The sequence below is a fragment of the Capricornis sumatraensis genome, chromosome 4, assembly GCF_032405125.1.
Source record: "Capricornis sumatraensis isolate serow.1 chromosome 4, serow.2, whole genome shotgun sequence".
NCBI lineage: Eukaryota > Metazoa > Chordata > Mammalia > Artiodactyla > Bovidae > Capricornis > Capricornis sumatraensis.
Genome location: NC_091072.1, coordinates 157,989,916 through 158,010,172, shown reverse-complemented (window position 1 = coordinate 158,010,172; position 20,257 = coordinate 157,989,916). Strand labels below are relative to the sequence as shown.

The window sequence follows — 20,257 nt, the reverse complement described above, 5'->3', positions numbered from 1 at the left end:
CCTGTGCCACGGGCATCCCAGACACGGGGGTGTGACCAGCACTCCCCCCGCCGCCCCCTGTTCAACCAACCCATGAGAGGGAGGCTCCATCTCAGGACAGGCCACCGCAGAGCGGGCTGGGGCCGGGAGAGTGGGTCGTTAACCAGTAACGACCCCAGAGGTATAATAAATTCATTTCTCTTAAAAAAAAAAAAAAAAACAACTAGTATGAACCTCAGTGTCCCAGCACTCAGAGTTTAAATTAAAAAAAAAGCATCATCAGAAAACAGTTAAAAGACAACACCACCAAAACAGGGCCACCGCCAGGGTGGTGGTCGAGGGGGAGGGGCCAGCCCCACCCCCACACGAGTAGCGGCTCGGTCAGTGGAAGCGGCACCCCCAGCTGAGCATCGCCACCACCAGCAGGGACAGCGCCAGCTCGGGCCACAGGCTGGGCGACACCTGTGGGATGAAGGTGTCGACAGGTGAGGACCTCCAGTCGGCAGGAGGCCCGCCCGTTCAACCCCCTGCCCTGCGGACACGGGGAGCCAGCCAGGCGAGGGTCGGAACGGGGGTGGTGTGGGGAGTCGTCGGCTAACATGGGGGCCGCAGGAAGAACTGGGGGGGTCTGAGACGGGGTGACTGGAAAGATGAGAAACACGGGAAGGGTAGGAGATGACCGTGGCCCGGAGGGTGCGGCAGTAGAGGAGGCCGGCCCACTGGGGGCTGCTGGTCTGCCAGGAAAACCGGTGTGATATTGACAGAATGGACTGCGGCATTCGGCCCGCACTGATGGGGAGGGAAGGGAGGGGGCGGTCCGGAAAGCTGCTCGTCGGGACAAGAGGTAACTGTGAGCAGCCGGTCTGCCTGATGAAGGCAATTCCTGGCAGAGGGGGAAAAACACAGCCCAGATGAGGAAGCAGATGCGTGCATCCAGCCCATGAACCGCAGCCTCAAACCCAGAGGCCCCTGGGGACCAGGCAGCGGTAGAAGATGCGGGGAGCGGGCAAGACGAGACAGTCTGGAGTGACATCCAGAGAGGGTGAGCCCCAAGCAGCTGCTCCAGAGCAGTCACCACTCACCGGATGGAAATCAAGGTCAGGAGTTCAAGGCTCGCTTACCCGGTCCCTGAGAGTCAGGAAGCTCCAGAGCCTTCGGTTCTCCCTGAGGTTGGTGAAAGCAACCATAAAGCTTCTCAGAACATCCCTGAGCCCTACGTGGCTGTAGGGGAAAAACAAGCTGCAAGACAGAAAGGGGGCAGGGCCATTACACAGGAGCAGGGGCAAGAGGTGGCCTCCAGGGACCGCTGGGGAGGAGAGGGCCTGTCCCCTCCCACCCACTGTCACCCGGCCCTCTGGCTCTAAATTCACCCCGTGGGGATCTGGACTTGAGTCCTGGGAGCTGGGCGACGCCCCACCGCTCATGGGCTCCCAGAGGCTGGTGCAGGAGGAGCCACATTCCGAGAGAGACCCGGGCCCCTCTAAGGCAGGCTGCTTCCCTGGACACAAGACCCCCTGCCAGCTTGCATCCTAGTTTTCAGTAGTCATGGTCTCTCTGGTCTCACCCAGCAAGTCTGCGAGGCTCTGAGAACCCGCAGGGAAGCTGGCAAATGCTGGCAGCTGAGTCCTCCTGCAAGGACCCCCACCCCCACACAGAAGACTCTGCCCATAACGCTGGGCACAGAGCTCCATCCCGGCTCCCTGAGCACTTCCTGTCGTCTTCAGTCAAGATTCTTCTGGAAAGAGGCTATCTTGGCTTGAGGATAGAGGGGAGAGGAGGGCACTGGGGTCTGCGGCCCAGGACAGATCCAGGGACTAGAGGGCTCTGGGCTCCGGGCCGCCCCCCACACCGGGAGTGGAGCCGCGGGGGGCCAGCCCTGGTCTACGGGAGTCCTGGGCCCAGCGGGGCTTGTCACCTGTACATGGGCATCCAGAAGGGCTCAACGAACTGGGGCAGCAGCAACCTCAGCTCCATCTCGTCGGCAATGGAGGCCAGCTGCATGGCCAGGTAGTGTGGACTGTCACTGCGGGGAGGCAAGGAAAGGGACCTGGGGGGTTGGGCTGGTGAGCCCACGCCCCCAGACCCACCAAGGTGGGGGCAGCAAGGTGGGGGCAGGGAACCCTCACATGCCCCTCCTCTGGCTCCTACTTTGCTTCAGAAGAAGCCAGTGAGGGCCCATCCCCGGGGGAGGTCCCTGGAGCACAGATGCTGGACCCTGGGGAGGGGGCTGCCCCAGTGAAGCCTGCCCCCACCCCCCGTTTTATGGGAGGGCAGGGAGGTACTCAATGCCTGTGACAACAATTAGCCTCCCTTCCCCTCCAGGGTAATCCGAGCACCCCAGAAAGTCCAGGGAGGTACCTGGGACGTGTTTCCCAGTCCCTAATCCCGAACCCACCTCTGATGTCACCACCCCTCCTGAGAAAGGAGGGGCTGTGTGGCCCTCCCCCACCACTGACTCCCTGATGGAAGCGGAGATGCTCACATTCACACTCTGGGCACCTGGGCCGGCTTCAGCCTTGCTCCCAGGGTGCTGCCCACATTCCAACCCGGTGACTTGGCTGGAAATTCCCCGGACTCCAAGTCCCTCTCAGCCTAGCCCCGGCCACCTGCCCAGTCTGGGCGGGGAGGTGGGGAGGAGGGGAGGGGGGACGGTGATGCTAGGGAGGGCTGGCGGGCAATCAGGTGGCAGGCTAAAGTCAGGACGACACCGCCCCCCAACTCCATCTACACGGAAGGGAAGGGGGCAGGTTCCCAAGTCCCTCCATACCTAAGATTCCAACCAGCCCCGAGCCCACGCCCAAGGCCTAATGGCTAAGAGTTTTCCGAGGCCTGAAGCAGGAGGGAAGCCTCTAGAAGCCTGGCGCTGATGCTGGGACAGCCTCCTCCTCCCTGCCTTGATCGCCAGGGTTGGGAACTGCATCTGAAGCCGCCTCCTGCTGGTTCTCTAAAACCAAATCCGTCTCCTATGAGACCTTGACGTGACTGTGGTCAGAAGGGCCAGGAGGCACTCCGTCAAGGCCACGAGCTCGAGTCATTCTGATGGCCAGCACTGCAGGGCGGTCCTGGGGCTGACTATGCTGGGTGCTCAGAGGGGTTCCTCTGTGAGCAGCTCCGCCCAGGGCGCTTGCCTCCGTGACCACGCCTGGGGAATTTCCACGCTGCAGCCCTGCCCGGAGAATGCAGAGGGGTCTGCTAACCACCTGCCACAGTCATTGACCAGGAATGAGGGTGGGCCGGGCCCAAGGCTACCCCTACCTGTAGGGGGAGATGGGGTGGAACTCCAAGATACTGGTCACACCGGGAAGCCCCGAGTCTTGGTCATCCAGGAAGCCTGGGCCATGGTTTTGTAGGAAGGTGTACAAAAAGAGGTTCCTAGAGAGGGGTCTTGCTTGATACATTTCTTCTCTGGAAGAAAAAGACAAGGAGTGGAGGCTCAGAAGTGTGTGATCTGGGGTATCACTTACTAGTCACCTTACCTCCACCCCGGCTCCCCCTGGCACGAATTCTGCTGTGTGCCTCTGGGAGGGTCACAATGCCTTTCTGTTCTCTCATCCATCTCAGGGATTTGGAGATTTATAAGGGGTCTCGCCTTCTTCCTTTGTGAAAAGAGAATCAGGGACTTCTTCCCTGGCGGACCAGTGGTTAGGACTTGACACTCTTCACTGCCACGGCCCAGGTTCAATTCCTGGTCAGGAAACTAAGATCCCGCAAGTCATATGGTGTGGCCCCCCCAAAAAAGAGAAAATCAGACTATAAATGCAAGGCTCTAATGCTATCCCCAAGAGGCCTATAGTCAAACAAAAAATCCCAAATGTCTGATGTCATAGTGGACTAAAGCTGGGCTCCATCCAGAGTGCCAATTCCTTGGGTTCTGCCAGCTTCCTACTGCTACTCCCCCTAAGCAGAAAGAGGCAAATATCACAGGCTAAGCAAGGAAAAGTCATTCACAATCCCAACTCCCAGAGAGATAGTGTTAGTTTTTAAACACATGCACAGCACACACATTTTCAAAACTGGGATCACGCCGAGGGGTGGGGTTGGATGAACTGGGAGACTGGGGTTGACATATATCAAAGCCGTGGTTTTTCCAACAGTCATGTATGGATGTGAGAGTTGGACCCTAAAGAAGGCTGAGAGCCAAAGAACTGATGCTTTTGGACTGTGGTGCTGGAGCAGACTCCTGAGAGCCCCTTGGACTGCAAGGAGATCAACCAGTCCATCCTAAAGGAAATCAACCCTGAATATTCATTGGAAGGACTGATGCTGAAACTGAAACTCCAATCCTTTGGCCACCTGATGCGAAGAACTGACTCATTGAAAAAGACCCTGATGCTGGGAAAGAGTGAAGGCAGGAGGAGAAGGGGACGACAGAGGATGAGAAGGTTGGATGGCATCACCAACTCAATGGACATGAGTTTGAGCAAACTCTGGGAGATGGTGAAGGACAAGGAAGCCTGGCGTGCTGCAGTCCATGGGGTCGAAAAGAGTTGGACACCACTTAGCGACTGAACAACAAAATGTATAAAACAGATAACTAATGAGAACCTTTAAAAAAAAAATGGGATCACTCCTTCCGCAGTATTTTATAACCTCCTTTCTCCAGTTGACTGTCTCACCTCTCCACTGCCCGGGCTCCCTGCTAATAGAACTAGCTTTCACTGGGGTGGCCCTGACGTGTGCTCATCTACGCCAGTGCTAATACTTCTGTTCTCACTTTCCCCGGCATGCCTTGCAGCTAGTGGCGGGCCTGTAACCCACTTCCGGTCAATGAGGTCTCAGTCTGAGCCGGGGGTTGAAGGGGAGCAGACACAGACAGGGCAGCTCTGTTTACATCATCAGGTGTGACAGCTGGTTAGGCCTATGACCGTGCTCACCAGAATGTACCCCACGCTGTATCAAACAGCCTTCGCTCCAGAACACAATGAAGAGCCAAAAGGCCCGAGTTCAAATCCCAGCTCTTCCACTCAGGAGCTGTGTGACGCCACAGTTTTCTCATTGGTAATGTGTCAGGAGCAGCCCCCTGCCCACTAGGCTGCTGGAGGATGAAGGAGCCTCCTTTAAGTGTCAAAACAGTTTTGGAAACATTGATCCATTTATTTGGCTCGGTGCTGGGTCTCGGTGTATCATGTGGGACCTTTCATTCCGGTGCTCCGACTGTCTAGTTGTGACGCGCCCATTTAGTTGCTCCAAGGTATGTGGAATCTTCGTTCCCTGACCAGGGTACGAACCTCCATCCCCTGCACCGCAAGGCAGATTCCTAACCGCTGGACCACCGGGGTGTCCCAAGTACTAACACTCTGAGCACAGCTTGGTGGGGAGCAGCACTGTTATGGCCTCTGCACCTCGATCCATTATTCTTTCAATAACAATTGATGCTGGGGACCTCCCTGGAGTCCCGTGGCTAGGACTCTGCGCTTCCTCTGCCGGGAGCACCCACTGCTGGGCAGGAAACTAAGATCCCACATGCCATGGATGTGCCCCCCCCGCAAATTAACTGTATCAACAATCAGCTGGTTTACACCCAGGCCTCCTGCTCCCCAGGCCAGGGTGGACCAACGTTCATTCCTGACTGCGGCTGAGAGGTACGCAAGCACAGGGACGCAGAGCCGCGCATAGAGCGCGCGATGTGCTCTCGGCGCTAAAGGGGGAGGGCCGGAAACGCAGACAGGGCAGGGGCTCGTGGGCAGGCAGGTCAGTTTCCTGGGTCCTCCAGGTGCCGCCGGGCGAGTCTAGACAAGTCATTCTCAACAGTGCAAGCAAACTGCACGCAGAGATGGACATGACATCATCTGATGGCGCACACAGGTATCTGGGTGTCTGGGGCGCCCTGGCCTTTGAGAAAGAAATCGCACAAGGACAGCATTGTTCCACAGAGAATATGTGGCCAGAGCCTGCATCAAAGGGAGCGGGCTGCTTCAGTTTCCTGGGAGAGAAACAGTTCTACATCTGTTCCAGATGAAAGCGCGACGTGAAAGGCAGGTCGCAGGCGCTGGGGCTGCAGAGAGCTGACGTGTAAACACAGCCAGAGGGGCCACAAAAGAGCCCCAGTCTGACAGATGCCACCCGCACCTGTCAGGACAGCCCCTTCCCCTGTGGGCTGAAGGGCGATGTCAGGTCAGACCTGGTGGGTGGAGCCAGGAGGGTGGCCCCTGGCACCCCAGGCGGGCTTCGGGGAATGGTGCAGCCACCTGCTGAGGGCGCCTGCAGGCAGAGTGTCAAAAGCAGGCTGTCCCCGCTGCCAGTGACCCCACCCCAACCCCGCTGCCAACCAGCAGGCCCGCCACACAGACAGGGAGGGTCCCGGGGACGTTTCTAAGACCCTAAAAGGCTGTTAGCAACACAGACACCCAGCGCAGGTGGCACTCTGGGTGCCTAAATCTTCACCCCTTCGTTCTGGGGTCTATCAGTTAAAAGCTATGGAGTGAGCCCAGACCCACCTGCCACACTGCCCAAGAGTAGATGATATAATTAGTGCGGTTTGAAGCCACTTCTGTAGCCAGGGATGACTCTCATCCCTTCCCCTTATGATTAGGAGATGCTGAACCAGGGCCACGGACCCTGCTCCCAGGTCAACCGCCCTGGAAGGAGGGGCACTGATGCCATGGTCCAGGAGGCGAGTGGCCTTCAGTTAGATTTATGGGGAAAAATGGTAAATGAGTCTTTTTCTCTGGGGCTTCCCTGGTGGCTCAGTGGTAAAGAACCTGCCCGCCAAAGCAGGAGACTCCGGGTTGATCCCTGGATGGGGAAGACACTCTGGAGGAAGAAATGGCCACCCACTCCAGTAGCCTTGCCTGGGAAATGCCTCAGACAGAGAAGCTTGGTGGGCTACAGTCCATGGGGTCACAAAGAGTTGGACACAACTTCCTAAAGAATGATAACAACAAACTTCTTCTATTTTTCTTTTTTGGGCCATGGAGTGTTAAGCACTAGACTGCCCGGGAAGTCCTATAAATGAGTCTTAACAAGCTAGATCAACACAGAAAAATCAAGAGCATTCCTACAAGACAACCTGAAAATATTGTAGACAGTAAATACAACTGTGGAAATATAAGGTTTCTGATCAGGAAATAAATGGCTTTTTTTTTTTTTTAATCTAAGAAAGGGTGCTTAAAATCGGTATGGACAAGAACTTTCCTGGTGGTTGAGACTCCCAGCTTCCACTGCAGGGGTCACGGGTTCCATTCCCTGGTTGGGTAATTAGGATCCCGCATACTGTGCAATGCAGGGGAAGTGACTTCCCCAAAAAACGCCTTTATGGATAAATACAAATTCCATTAAAGGACTTAAAAGATCCAGATAAATAGAGACAGGTTTTAACATCAAACAGGTTCTAAGCCCAGTGAACTTGACCTCGTGTTAGGCCAGCATTTCAGGAACTCGGACCAGGAGCTCTCAGAGTGTCTATGCAAATGGCCATTTTCAAGGGAAAGCTGCCCCAGCCCTCATTTGCATCTGTCTCCCTGCTCCCTTAGCCCCTCACTCCCCCTCCAAGCCCCTCTGCACGGGGCTGTTCCCTTCCCAGAGATGGCTTGTGCTCCCACGGACACCCTTGCCCCACTGGCAAGGGGTCGCTAGGGGACTTCATTGGGCACGTGGCCTGAACTTCACCTTGAGCCATTATCCCAACATCCCTCAGTTCCCAGTAGACATGCCTAGAATCCTTGGGCACCTTGGGTACCAAAGGATGAGGGTCCCTGAGTCCTACAGGGCCGGTGCCTGACCTGGGACAGTGACGACTAGCAGCTTGGGCGTGAGGCCTAAACTGCGTGTGACCAGCTTCGAGGTGGCTGAGCATCATGAGTGGTGCCTCCTCAACTGGACTCAACTGTCTGGGGGCAGGGCCTGCCCCTTCTGCACCTTCATGTGGGTCCCCAGACCCTTCTGGACCTCTCTGATCAGAGCTGGCTTGGGATAGACACCAGACTCTCCTCTTCCCTTGATCATCATCTGAGCCCTGCCTGATGCTCCAAAACAGGTGGGGGGATGTTGAATTGACATCCTAACCAACCACTCACTTGCAGGGAGATCTTGGGCAAGACCCCCAGTTTCCTTATCTGCTAAGCAGGCATAATGGTCCCAGGCTAATAGGGTTCCTTTTCCAGGCAAGAACCAGCACTAGAGACTTCCCTGGGGGTCCAGTGGCTAAGACTCTGCACTCCCAACGCAGGGGGCCCAGGTTCCCTGGTCAGGGGACTAAAGATTCCACATGCCACAAGTAAGACCCGGTGCAGCCAAATGAAGATTTTCTTTAAAAAGAACCAGCCCTAACTGTCTTATAATCCTGGCTGATGTTTGGGTATTAGCTATGGTCAAGCACTGATTTAAGCTCTGTACGTGGATGAAAATGCTCACCACTTAACCCTGTATCTATTAAAAAGAGAAGTGAAGAAATTCAAGTCCTTAGCCTTCTTGCCCCAGTCAGTCAATGGTTCTGGCTGGTACTAAAGGAGGAGAATCAACAAGCAGCCCTAGGCTGGCCTTGAGGCTCTAGATCCGAGCGAGAGGACAATGTGGCTGAGAGTGGGGACAGGGGCCTTGCAGCAGCCCCCCAGAGCTGGTCCCTCCCAGCAGCCCCCTCACTCCAGTGGAGGCTGAGGGTTGGGCCCGTCCCATCTGGCGCGTCTCCTGCTGGGGGCCTCCAATCTGACCTCCACGCAGCAGCCTCAGATCTGACCCCTCCACCTGCTCCATTGATCCCCAGGCCCCTCAGGGGACACTACCAGGAGCTGCTTCTCCCCCTGGTCACCTCAGCCCTGCTGCCCCAATCCTAACCCAGCTCCCACCACACTAAACATGTCAGGCCTCCAGTCTTCGCCTGGGCAGTGCCTCTGGCCATTCTCGCTCTCCTCTGACACCCCTGTTGGCGCCCGCTGGGTGTCCTGGGGGACAACCCCTGTGCCCAGCTCCCTCACTCCTCAATGAGGACACCAGCAAGAGCCATTCCAAGGGGGACAACCAGGAGCTGGGACTTCCCTAGTGGTCCAGTGGTTAGGACTCGGAGCTTACCCTGCAAGGGGCCCAGGATTCCATCCCTAGCTGGGGAGCTAAGATCCTGCACGCCCTGTGGTGCAGCCAAACAAAAGTTAAAAAAAAAAAAAAGGAACTGCCATCACTATCGTTATTAATCCCTGCTTCCCAGCCCACAGCACCGGGCAGATAAATGCTTGTCGAGTGACTAAACAGGGGGGCGAAAACTGACATCACTGCAGCTGCAGACCCAGGAACCTGGACTGGTTTCAAGCGTCCATTTTTTTTCCCAGCATATTTGCAAAGGAGGAGTTTAAAACTCTTCTTTGGTGGAAAGGAAGGCACACCCACGCAGGCGGCAGCCCACGCTCACCCTCCTACACACGCAGTGGAAACCCATTTTCCGCTGGATCTCAGGATGCAAATTGAACCTCACTGCCCCCGCAGTCACGAGGACGCCTGCGGGGCTTGGAAGGAAGGGGCATCAGCTCTGGACCGGTCAGGCTGCAGGGTCACAGGGTCACAGGCGGGCCTCTTCCACCACACCCTGGGATGGAAACAGCTGCCCCCGCCTTGTGGGGGCGTGAACCCTGAGTCGCCGCCCAGCCCAGCCTTCCCCATGTCCCTGAGGGCCTTGCAGCAAAGCAGGAACAGGTGAGGCCCCCTCTGGTGAGTGAGTCCTCTGGGCCAGGCCGGTGGATGCTCTGGACCCAGATGCAAAGCCCTGGTACCCAGTCTTTTCCTTCGGGGGCCCCCCCACACACATGGCCCCCCTAATGCCCTGGCATACAAAGCATTCAGTGCCCACAGCATCAAGCAGAAAAGCCCTGACTTGGGCAGGACAGATGCAGGTTCCTGTCCCAGCCCTGTCACTGCTGTGAGACCAGGAGCAGTCACCCAGCTCAGAGAGGGTTCTGCAAAAAAGCAGCACAGCCTCCAGGGTTGCAAAGAACATCAAAAGATACAACGATTGCCCAATTTCTTCCACCTCGTGGGAGCAGGAGGCTCCACAGCTGGTTAAGCAATCAACAGATCCGGAAGGGAGTGAGAGACCGCTAGTCCCTACTTCTCTGGGGGTCAGTTTGACAGTGTCTATCAAAGTCACAAGCGCACAAGCCCTTTGATTTCTAGAAATGTGTCCTCTGCGCAGGCCTGCATGTACCTGGCAGGTACTGCTGCGCCAAGATCTTGAAGGCGCGTGAACACAGCGGGGAACACAGATTAACTGTGCTGGATTATTACTGTTCAGTGGCTAAGCTGTCTGACTCTTTGCCACCCGGTGGCTCCTCTGCCAGGCTCCTTTGTCCTTCACTGTCTCCCGGAGATTGCTCAGATTTGTGTCCGTTGAGTCGGTGATGCTATCCAACTGTCTCATCTTGTCATCCCCTTCTGCTCTTGTCTTCTGTGCTGCACACGTTAAAAAAAAAAAAGACAAACACCTCTATCTGCACAGATCCATCTCCCAAAAGAGAAAGAAGGTCAGGAAAGAGGGGAAGGGGCCTCTCTGGGACAAAGGTAAGAAGGAGACTTAAACTTTTTTAACTATATGTTTCTGCTTCCTGAATATTGGGGTTAGTCTCACTGATTCAAAAAATCGAGCAAAAATAATTGTTTCCAGTTCATCACCTGAATTTTTGTTCTGAAAGGATGATGTTTGTCTGAAAGGGTGATGTTTGTCTTCAAGGTCTATTTCAGGAATCGAGCATCCAACCCGTCCCAGCCCCCACCCCACCCACGCCCTCCCCACCTGGCAGGGGAGGCCAGACTTAGGAACCTGCAGATGCCTGAAGCAGCTGGTCTCAGGTGGGCGGGACTCACTTCCCTTAAGTGATGGAGAAACAACGGGGTGGGGGGGTGGGGGCGGGGGCAGGGGTGGGGGGGTGGGAGAGAGATGAGAGGAAGGTAAGAGGAGGGAAAGGTATTTTAAGCAAAAGGCTGGAAATTAGCGTAGGAGTTGGAAGCCAGCAGGGTGACAGCCCGCTCCAGTAGTCTTGCCCGGAGAATCCCCATGGACAGAGGAGCCTGGCGGTGCTACGGTGCATGGGGCCGCAGAGAGTCGGACATGACTGAGCCTCTAAGCACAGCTCGAAACAGGCTTCCTCAGCCCTACCACTGCACCAGCATCTCAGCCCTCTGCCCTGAAGCCTGGCGCAGGTGCTGCCGTGGGCCACCTTGAACCAGGTGCAGACACTGCAAGAGATCCAACCTTGGGACTGCCCTGGGAGTCCAGGGGCTAAGACTTCGAGCTCCCAGGGCAGAGGGTTCGATCCCGGATCAGGGAACCAGATCCCGCTTGCCAAGACCTGGCGCAGCCAAATAATTAAATAAGAATAAAATATATTAAACAAAAGAGAGAGTGAGAAAGCCAACTTGGCTTCTGGCTGGGGTGGCCTCGGGCAAAGGCTTGCCCTCTCTGGCCTGTAGTTTAAAGCTCAGTAACCCCACGCCCTTTTGATTTGCGTCTACTGAGTCCAGGCTCCCTCAGGACCAACTAAGGGTTAGAACAGTGAAGGGCTGTGAGAGACTATTGGGTGGATCTGAAAGGTGAAATAAAACCAGGAGGAAAAGGTACTTGTTTAAATCCTGAGCAGTGGAGCCAGCTGAAGGAACAGACTTCTGACACTGATGATACAATAAGAAAACCGTAAAATCAGAGCCATATAAAGCCTGCACTACTCTGGCTGTTTTAATCCGTCTTTTACATTGGTTTTTGTTTTCTAAACATTATTTTCCAAGCTACTGTATATCTGGATTGCGGGACAATTTGTAAGATAAATACTTTTTATTTTTTTTTAAGAAATGTGCATTATTAAAAATGTTCAGGACTTCCCTGGTGGATAAGAAGCCGCCTGCCAATGCAAGGGGAAATGGGTTCGATTCCTGGTCTGGGAAGATCCTACATACCTCAGGGCAACTAAGCCCAAGCAACTCCAGTACAGCCAAAAATTAACTTAAAACAATATTCTGAGTGGAGCTGAAACAAATAAAAACAAACAGTGAAGGGTTTGTCGCCCACTTAAGCAGAGGAGCTCCATGAAATATGGCCCCAACTCCAGGACACATTCTTGGCCAGAGCTGCTGTGAGATGACTGGGCTCCAGGTCCCCAGGGCCTGACCCAAGGATCTCAGGAACGTCAGTGGAAAGAGTGATGCAAAACCAGAGCCCCCTTCTCCTCCCAACCTGGCAGGTTGGCGGCCTCCAAAATGGAAGGAGGTGGGCCTCCACATTTCATGGAAAGAAGTCAAGGTTAGCTGTGATTGACAGGAGTAAGACATGGAACCTGCCCTGACCTGTGTTCACCTCTCACTGGTTACACGTTATTTATGAAGGAAAACGCTGAGCCAAGGGGCCCTGCGCTGCAGGCACGCCTGGGTTCTGGTCCAGCTTGGCTGTGGTCCTCTGGACAAATTCCTTAGCCCCTGTGCTCAGTCACTCAGTCGTGTCTGACTCTTTGCGACCCCCTGGACTGTAGCCCACCAGGCTCCTCTGTCCATGCGATTTTCCAGACAAGAATACTGGATCGGGTTGCCATTTCCTCCTCCAGGGGGATCTTCCCAACCCAGGGATCCAATCTGCTTCTCTTCCATCTCCTGCATTGGCAGGTGAATTCTTTACCACTGAGCCACCAGGAAATTCTCACACTACACTTGCTCTTAGCCAAAAGCCCAGCTGGACCCCCTAATTCTTCACTCACTAAACAAGCACGGGGGACAGATTCTTTTCCGTTCTTTCCCGCTCAAATACACATTAAAAAAGAAAAAAAAAAAGAGAAAGTGTAACAGATGAATATCATCTTGACAACTGATTTTGAAATTGGCTTTAAACCAGTCGGCTGAGGTCTGAAAGTTTCTGCCCCGCCCCAAATTCCTCTGTGGAAAACCTAGTGCCCATGATGGAGAAAGGAGGGGAGGGCCCAGGGCGGCAAGGAGATCCCGAGGGCTCTGCTAATGGGTCAGGACTCTGCTAAACCAGGCCCAGGGGTGCTCCCTTCACATCCTCCACTGGGGACACAGGAAGTCTGTGGCACCCTGACCTTGGACTTCAAGCATCCAGAACAGTGAGAGATAAGTATCTGTGGCTTATGAACCACCCAGACTACAGTGTTTGTTAGAATGCACACTTCATGAAGTGAGGAGGAACCAGGTGGGGAAATCACGGTGAGGAGACTTTGCAAGCCTAGTCTGGAGGGGGTCCCAGTGGACCTCGTCCTTGTTGCCACCTGAAAGGGGCCCCGGGGTTCCCATCTCCATTAGAAAAAGAACGGCTGTCAAGGTACTGCTTGGGTCTGCCACATACGTTTAAAAAGGCTGTATATCAGACAATAAATGCTAAAGAGGGTGTGGGGAAAGGGAACCCTCCGACACTGTCGGTGGGAACGTAAACTGGTACAGCCACCACGCACAACAGCGTGGAGGCTCCTTAAAACACTAAAAACAGAGCTACCATACGATCCAGCAACCCCACTCCTAGGCACATATCTGCAAAGGATGAGAACTCATATTCGCAGTAGTGCTATTTACAATAGCCAGGACATGGAAACAATCCAAGTGCCCATCAACAGATGATTAGTTTAAGATGTGGGATGTGTGTGTGTGTGTGTGTTGCTGTTGTTAAGTTGTGAAGTCATGTCCGAGTGGGCTGGGCTGCCATTACCTTCCCCAGGGTATCTTCTCGAGTCAGGGATCCAGCCCCCACCTCCTGCATTGCAGGTGGATTCTTTTACTGCTGAGCCACCTGAGAAGCCCCCACACACACCTAGGAAATCCACCCCCCGACACACACACACACACACACACACACATAAAATATTACTCAGTCATAATAAGAACGAGGGCTTCCCTGTGGCTCAAACATAAAGAATCTGTCTGCAATGCAGGAGACCCAGGTTCAGTCACTGGGTTGGGAAGATCCCCTGGAGAATGAATTGGCAACCCCCTCCAGCATTCTTGACTGGAGAATTCCATGGACAGAGGAGCCTGGTAGGCTATAGCCCATGGGATTGCAAAGAGTCAGACATGAGTGACCGACTTTCACTTTTTTTTTTTTTTCCAAAAAGAATGAACTATTGCCATTTGCAGCGTCATGTACGAACCTAGAGATTATCATTCTCAAACAGAGAAAGACAGTTGACATCACTTATAGGTGAAATCTAAAACAGTACAAATAAATCTATTTACTAAAGAGACTCAGGCATAGAAAATTTATGTTTACCAATGAGGAAACAGGGAGTATAAATCAGGAGTGTCGGATTGACAGATCTACACTATCAGATATAAAACAAACAAGGGCTTACTATGTAGCACAGGACGCTACGTTCAGTGTCCTGTGATAACCCAATAGAAAAGATTATATATATACACATATATATACGGATATCCAAATCACTTTGTTGTATACCTGAACACAATCCTGTAAATCAAATATACTTCAATTAAAGTTCGTAAGAATTTACATGAAGGACTATGTGCTCCTGGGTCCAGACACTAAGGGCTCAGAGAGACGTGGCCCTCATGGTCTCCTTCCTTCCAGAGAATTTTGGGTCTCCCCAGCGCTGCGGGGTCTCAACCACTTACCAGATCTGGACATGGCCCCCTCCAGTCGGCAGGCTTGGGGGCTCGCCTTTCTGGGGACAGATCCTGGGCTGCCTACTCCTCTCTTTCCACGCCCTCAAGCCCACCTTTACACCTTCTGCTGCCTCCCCAGGTTGGCATCAGGGACCTGCATATTCCTCCAGGCTCAGAACTCACCTCCTCCCAGGACAGAATTAATTGCTCCTAACCCAGCACCTTGTGTAAACAGACCTGGATTAGGCACGCAGCCCATGACAGTCTCATTAAATGTTTACCTGTCTGTCTGCCCTGGCTCAGAGCAGGAACTAGTGAATGTGGACAGCCCAGGGGAACCAGATAATACAAGGTCCAACAGAACGAAGGGACTGGGCTCACAGGACAGTCAGTTCCTGGCCAGGGCACGCTGGACTGGACATGCTCAGCTTTTGAGAGGAGGCAGAGGTTGCGTGCATGGTAGACAGCAGGGTCCCAACCCCTGGCCCACAAACCTGGATAGGTGCGCGGCCTGTTAACAACCCAGCCACACAGCAGGAAGTGAGCAGCAGGTGAACGAGCAAAGCCTCATCCGTACCTACAGCCGCTCCCCGACGCCCGCATGACCACCCGAGCTCAGGAAAACAAGCTCGGGGCTCCCACTGACTCTGCGTGATGGTGAGCTACATAATTGTTTCATTCTATATCACAGTGTAATAATACCAGAAAGAAAGAGCATGATCAGTGTAGCGTGCTTGAATCATCTCCAAACCATCCCCTCCCCGCAAGTCGGTGGAAACCGATCACTAGTGCCAAAAGGGTTGGGGTATACAGTCAGTGCTCACTAACGGGAGGCTCTTGGTCCATGAACTTGGAGCTGAGCAGAGGTGCACGCCCACCCAGTTCACCGCTGGGATTTCCCGGATGCGTCATTGTCTGCAAATAGGAAATCCGCCCATCTCCCTGGCCAGCCTCGAGCCTTCGCTGAGTTCCATGCCAGACTCAGTGCCTCTGCCCAGACAGCCAGGTGGGCTGCCCGCTCCGGCCCCGAGCTTGCCTCTCCTCTCAGACTCTGGGTGACCCCGTGTCTTCTCCCACCTCCAGAAAAACAGGTTTACCAGGAGCGCCTGGCAAGGCCCTGCGGTGTTTTGTGTTGTCACAGCCCAATATTGACACTAGGGAAATCAGCTGCCCTCCCCAAGCCTGCCCCAGGGCCCTGACCACCAGGCCCAGCCTCTCCTGCCCGCCTCCAGGCCAGCGAGGGGCTCCGGCCGGGGACTTATTTGCTTACATTCTGTATTTCACCCAGGGCCCGGCCCCAACCAACCCACGGCAGGACAAAGCGCCAGCCGCACACGTCCACTCAGACCCGCCGCAGGCTTCCTGGTGGCCGCCGACAACAAAACCCAAGCGTGCCGGGAACTTCCTTGAAACACCGAAGAATTGTTCTGGGCCAAGAGAAAAACAGCCCGACTCTCGTGGGATCCACTACGGCCACGGTAGGGGAAGCCAGAAGCCATTAATTGTCTACAGACTTAATGGGATCACTAAAAACAGGATGCTTTCCAGGGAGAGGGGGAAACACCTCGGAGGTCAGGGTCAAGACTCACTGGTGGATGGAGCCGTTCACCGAGAACCCCCCGTCCACTCCCGAGACGACCAGACGTGAGAAAGCAGACGACCACTGCTCTCTCCTTTCTTTGCAGCTCAATTTCTGTATCTGTGCCTGTGCTCAGCCGCGTCTGACTGTGACCCCGTGGACTGCAGCCCGCCAGGCTCCTCTGTCCATGGGGATTGTCCAGGCAAGAAGACTGGAGGGGGCTGCCATGCCCTCCCCTCCACGGGATCTTCCCAACTCAGGGAAGGAACTCAGGTCTCCCGCATTGCAGGCAGATTCTTTACTGTCTAAGCCACCAGGGAAGCCCAGTTTCTACACTTACTGACCACCTAATAAAACTTACAATAAACATATTGATGCATACAACCAGCTATGTTTAGAAGCTCTAACCAGCTTCTTCCCAGAGTGCCCAGGTTGTGATGGGCAGAGGGGATACTCTAGTGTGATCTTTCTCAACTCCTGCTCTGGGACTTCCCTGGCAGTCCAGTGGTTAAGACTGCACTTCCAGTGCCAAGGGGCTCAGGTTTGATCCCTGGTCAGGGAATTAAGATCCCACAAGCTGTGCGGCGTGGCCAAAAAGAAAAAGAAAAAAATAATAATAAATTCCTGTTCCAGTGGAGCTACGGGCTTGTGTAAATCAGACTAAGTGAGCAGGTGTAATTTCCACTCTGTCTTAGAGTCCTGAAAACAATACAGTAAGATCCTCGGCCAGCCCACACTGTCAGTAGAGTGTATTTCTCCCAAGGCCGTTCTCGCTATTCTCTATTCTGTCTACGGCATGTGTATCTCTCTAATAAATTCACTTCTTACTTATCAAAAAAAAAAAAGAGAGAGAGAGAGAGAGCTTTAGGGCAGAGGAACCCCCAGGAACAGAGGGAGGGCTGCAGCTCGAGACCAGGTATTCACAGAAGGCTTCTCGGAGGAGGAAGCAATTGAGACAGTGAGTCTGGCATCCAAGGGGCGCTGCTACAGTGCATCACTCCACTTATTTTAGGCCTCACCCGCTCCCATGGAAGGCGGCACAGAACCTCTGGTGCTTAGAGAAACATTCCCATCAAAAAAATAAAATAAAGTCACCTGGCAGCCATCTTAGAGGATAGATTAAAAATGTTTCCTGCCCCGAAGGACATTCCAAGGCACTGACCCCCAGAAGCCACTCTCCCTAGACCCCACTCCTCCCAGACCAAACACAAGCAAAAGTAAACTTGTACAATCTAATGTTGGTAAGGCTGGAGAAGCCACAGTGACCTTGAGGTTAAGACAGTGGGAAATCCCCAAATCCTGGACTGAGAAGGGAGGGGAGATGAGACCATGGGGAAGACCAGCACCACCAGCCCAGTGCTAAGACTGGGATCCCGGCCACTGAGGCATCAGGTGCCCATCACCCCAGATGTGCTGCTCCTCCTAAGAGCTCATTCCAAGGGCAGCCCAGAATAAGTAGAAATAGAGTTAAACAGCTAACTCCGGAGAAGTCACTAACGGCCACCAACACTCGGGAGTGGTATTCCTCCAGCCCTGGTGAGAAACCTCATGGACCCATTTTACAGAATGAGCAACTGAGGCTCAGGGGTGCCAGAACCCAGCGAAGACAACACAACCAGAAAGTGGCTGCGTGGAGAGCTTGGCTTGGCTTCTAGGAAACAGCTCTGGGCTTTTTGGCTAGACAGCATTTATAACGCCTCCTGAACTCAGGCTCAGTTTCTCCAACCGTACAAGGAGGCCTCCGGTCCTTGGAGGCCGGCCAGCACAGAGCCCTCCCTAAAGTGGTAAGGATAAAGCCATAACCCTCCCTTCCCGGGGAGCCGCAGCAAAGCTTAGGAAGGAAACCAAGCCGCATAGGTGCTCGGAAAATGCTACAATAGCAGCAGCGGCAAGAACAACGTCCTGGCGAAAACTATAGTAACAATTAACGGTTTACAAAACGACTCACACCCAGGAGGTGGGGAGCCCGGAGCCCCTCGGGGCTGGTCCTGGCCGCGCGGGGCTGGCGGCGGGACGCCTCGCTGTCCCCGGATGGGGCGCGCCCGGCGGTCCCTGCTTTGCACCAGCGGCCCGGGCGCCTTCCCCGCGGGACGCACCTGCCCCGGGCGTGGGCAGGCAGAGGGCGCCGCGCCCGCCCGGCGCGCAGTTCCTGTTCCGGACTTCCCCGCGTCCCGCGTCCGGCCGGGCCCGGGCCCCCTGGCCGGTGCGCGGCGCCCAGGCACCCCGGGGCCGGCGGGAACCGGTGTCCGACGCCATCTTCCTCCTCCCGCCCCCATCCTTTTTCTTTTTTTCTTTTTTTGGTGGCCGCGCCGTCGCGGCCCTGGGCTGGCAGCCCTGCGTTCGGGTCCGATGCCCAGAGGACCTGGGAGTCCGGCCTCGGAGGGAGGAGAAGGGCGATCGGGCGCCGGGTCCCCTGGGCGCGGCGCAGACAGGCCGCCCCATTGCACAGATGCGGAGACTGAGGCCCCCAGGGGCCGCGGATGCCAAGATCGCCCACCGGGGAACTGGAGCCCCCCCCCCCGCCTCGGCCAGCGAGGTGGGTGTTTCGGAGCCGGGGTCCCCGGACGTCGCCCGCAAGTAAGTAATCCAGTCGGGACAGGAAAATATGGGGCCACTGGCCTCTCTACCTTCCAGCGGGCGCCCAGGGCAGCCCCGGGGCGCTCACCTGCCGGGCTCGGACTGGGCGGAGGGGCGGCCGGCAGCGGAGCGAGGGTCACAGCAGGGGCGGGAGGGCTCACCTCGCGTCCGGCGGTGGCAGTGGCGGCGGGTGGTGACGGCGGCGGCGTCCACAGCGCTCCAGCCGCGAGGCGTATTGTCTGCGGCGAGGGGCCCGCGTGCGCCCGGGTGTCAACCGCCGGCCCCGCCCCGGCCCGCCCCCAGGGCCGCCTCCCCGCCAGACTCCCGGACCTAGCGGGGTCCAAAAGGCAAACAGAACTGCTAGGGGGTGATCTGGTTACTCGTTTAGTGTCTCTGCCTCCTGCGCTCGACAAGTTAGTGGTTCGCTCCGCAGAACTGTCCGGATGAATTCCCCTGACTGCATTTGGGTTGGGTGATCCAGGGTCTTGACATGGATTGCCTCCAAGAAGTCCTTAGGGCTTCTTGATGCTTTTTTTTTTTTTTTCTTTTTCATCCACATGCAAGAAAGAGAACTTAATGACCTGCTAAATGACAGCGTGACTTCAGTGCTCAAATATCCCAGCTCTCTGTGCTGGCAGCTTCAGGAGTTCAGTTTTGTTTGGGTTTGTTTTTTTCTTCAACTTTTTTTTTTTTTTTAATTGCGTGGAAAGGCACAAAACAGAATGTACCCTCTTCACTGTTTGGAAGTGCACTGTGTAGTGGTGTTCATGTCGTTGTTCAGTCCCTACAGTCGTGTCCGACTCTGCAACCCCATGGACTACAGCACGCCAGGCTTCCCTGTCCTCCACTATCTCTCAGTGTTTGCTCAGCTCATGTCCATTGAGTCAGTGATACCATCCAACCATCTAATCTTCTGTTGCCCCTTTGCCTCCTGCTCTCAATCTTTCCCAGCATTGGAATCTTTTCCAATGAGTCAGCTCTTCAAGGGTTATGGTGAAGAGTTCTGACAAAACGTGGTCCGCTGGAGAAGGGAATGGCAAAGCATTTCAGTATTCTTGCCTTGAGAGCCCCATGACCAGTATGAAAAGGCAAAGCACATTCATAGTGCTGTTCAACCATCACTACCAGCCATCTCCATAACATCCCATGTTTGAAAACACCTGCTAAACAGTAACTCCTCCTCCCTCCCCCAGGCCCTGCAACCATCAGGCGTTAGGCTTTTTTTTTTTTTTTTTTACAATTTATTTATTTATGGCTGTGCTGCGCCTGCGTGTTGCTCCCGCGGACTCTTTCTAGCTGTCTGCGCTTCTCACTGCAGCGGCTTCTGTGGAGCAAGGGCTCCAGGCAAGTGGACTCAGTAGTTGTGCTGCAGGGGCCTCGTTCCTCTGAGGCACGTGGAATCTTCCCAGACCAGGGACTGAACTTGTGTCCCCTCCATTGGCAGGTGGATTCTTTCTTTATTTGGCTGTGCCAGCTCTTAGTTGCAGCATCAATTCAGTTCAGTCGCTCAGTCGTGTCTGGCTCTTTGCGACCCCACAGACTGCAGCATGCCAGGCCTCCCTGTCCATCACCAACTCCCGGAGCTGCAGC

At 54.8% G+C, this 20,257-nt stretch overlaps 1 protein-coding gene across 1 annotated transcript; it reads right to left on the bottom strand.

The window, feature by feature from the left end:
* Positions 1–360: 360 nt before the first annotated feature.
* BIK (BCL2 interacting killer) lies at positions 361–19,799 on the bottom strand. Its single transcript, XM_068971553.1, has 6 exons — positions 19,793–19,799; positions 18,829–18,997; positions 3,235–3,384; positions 1,895–2,002; positions 1,101–1,218; positions 361–441 (listed from the first exon to the last, which is right to left on the bottom strand). Exons 1-6 carry the CDS (start codon positions 19,797–19,799, stop codon positions 361–363), a joined length of 633 nt encoding a protein of 210 aa, XP_068827654.1.
* Between the last annotated feature and the right edge of the window lie 458 nt (positions 19,800–20,257).

What these genes read in the sequence shown, in the direction of transcription:
- BIK (XM_068971553.1), bottom strand. An exon ending in TTCTGGATGCCCATGTACAG is followed by an intron (nt 1,219 to 1,894) that starts GTGACAAGCCCC and finishes TCTGTCTTGCAG; the next exon opens with CTTGTTTTTCCCCTACAGCC. An exon ending in TCCTGACTCTCAGGGACCGG is followed by an intron (nt 442 to 1,100) that starts GTAAGCGAGCCT and finishes TTCATCCCACAG; the next exon opens with GTGTCGCCCAGCCTGTGGCC.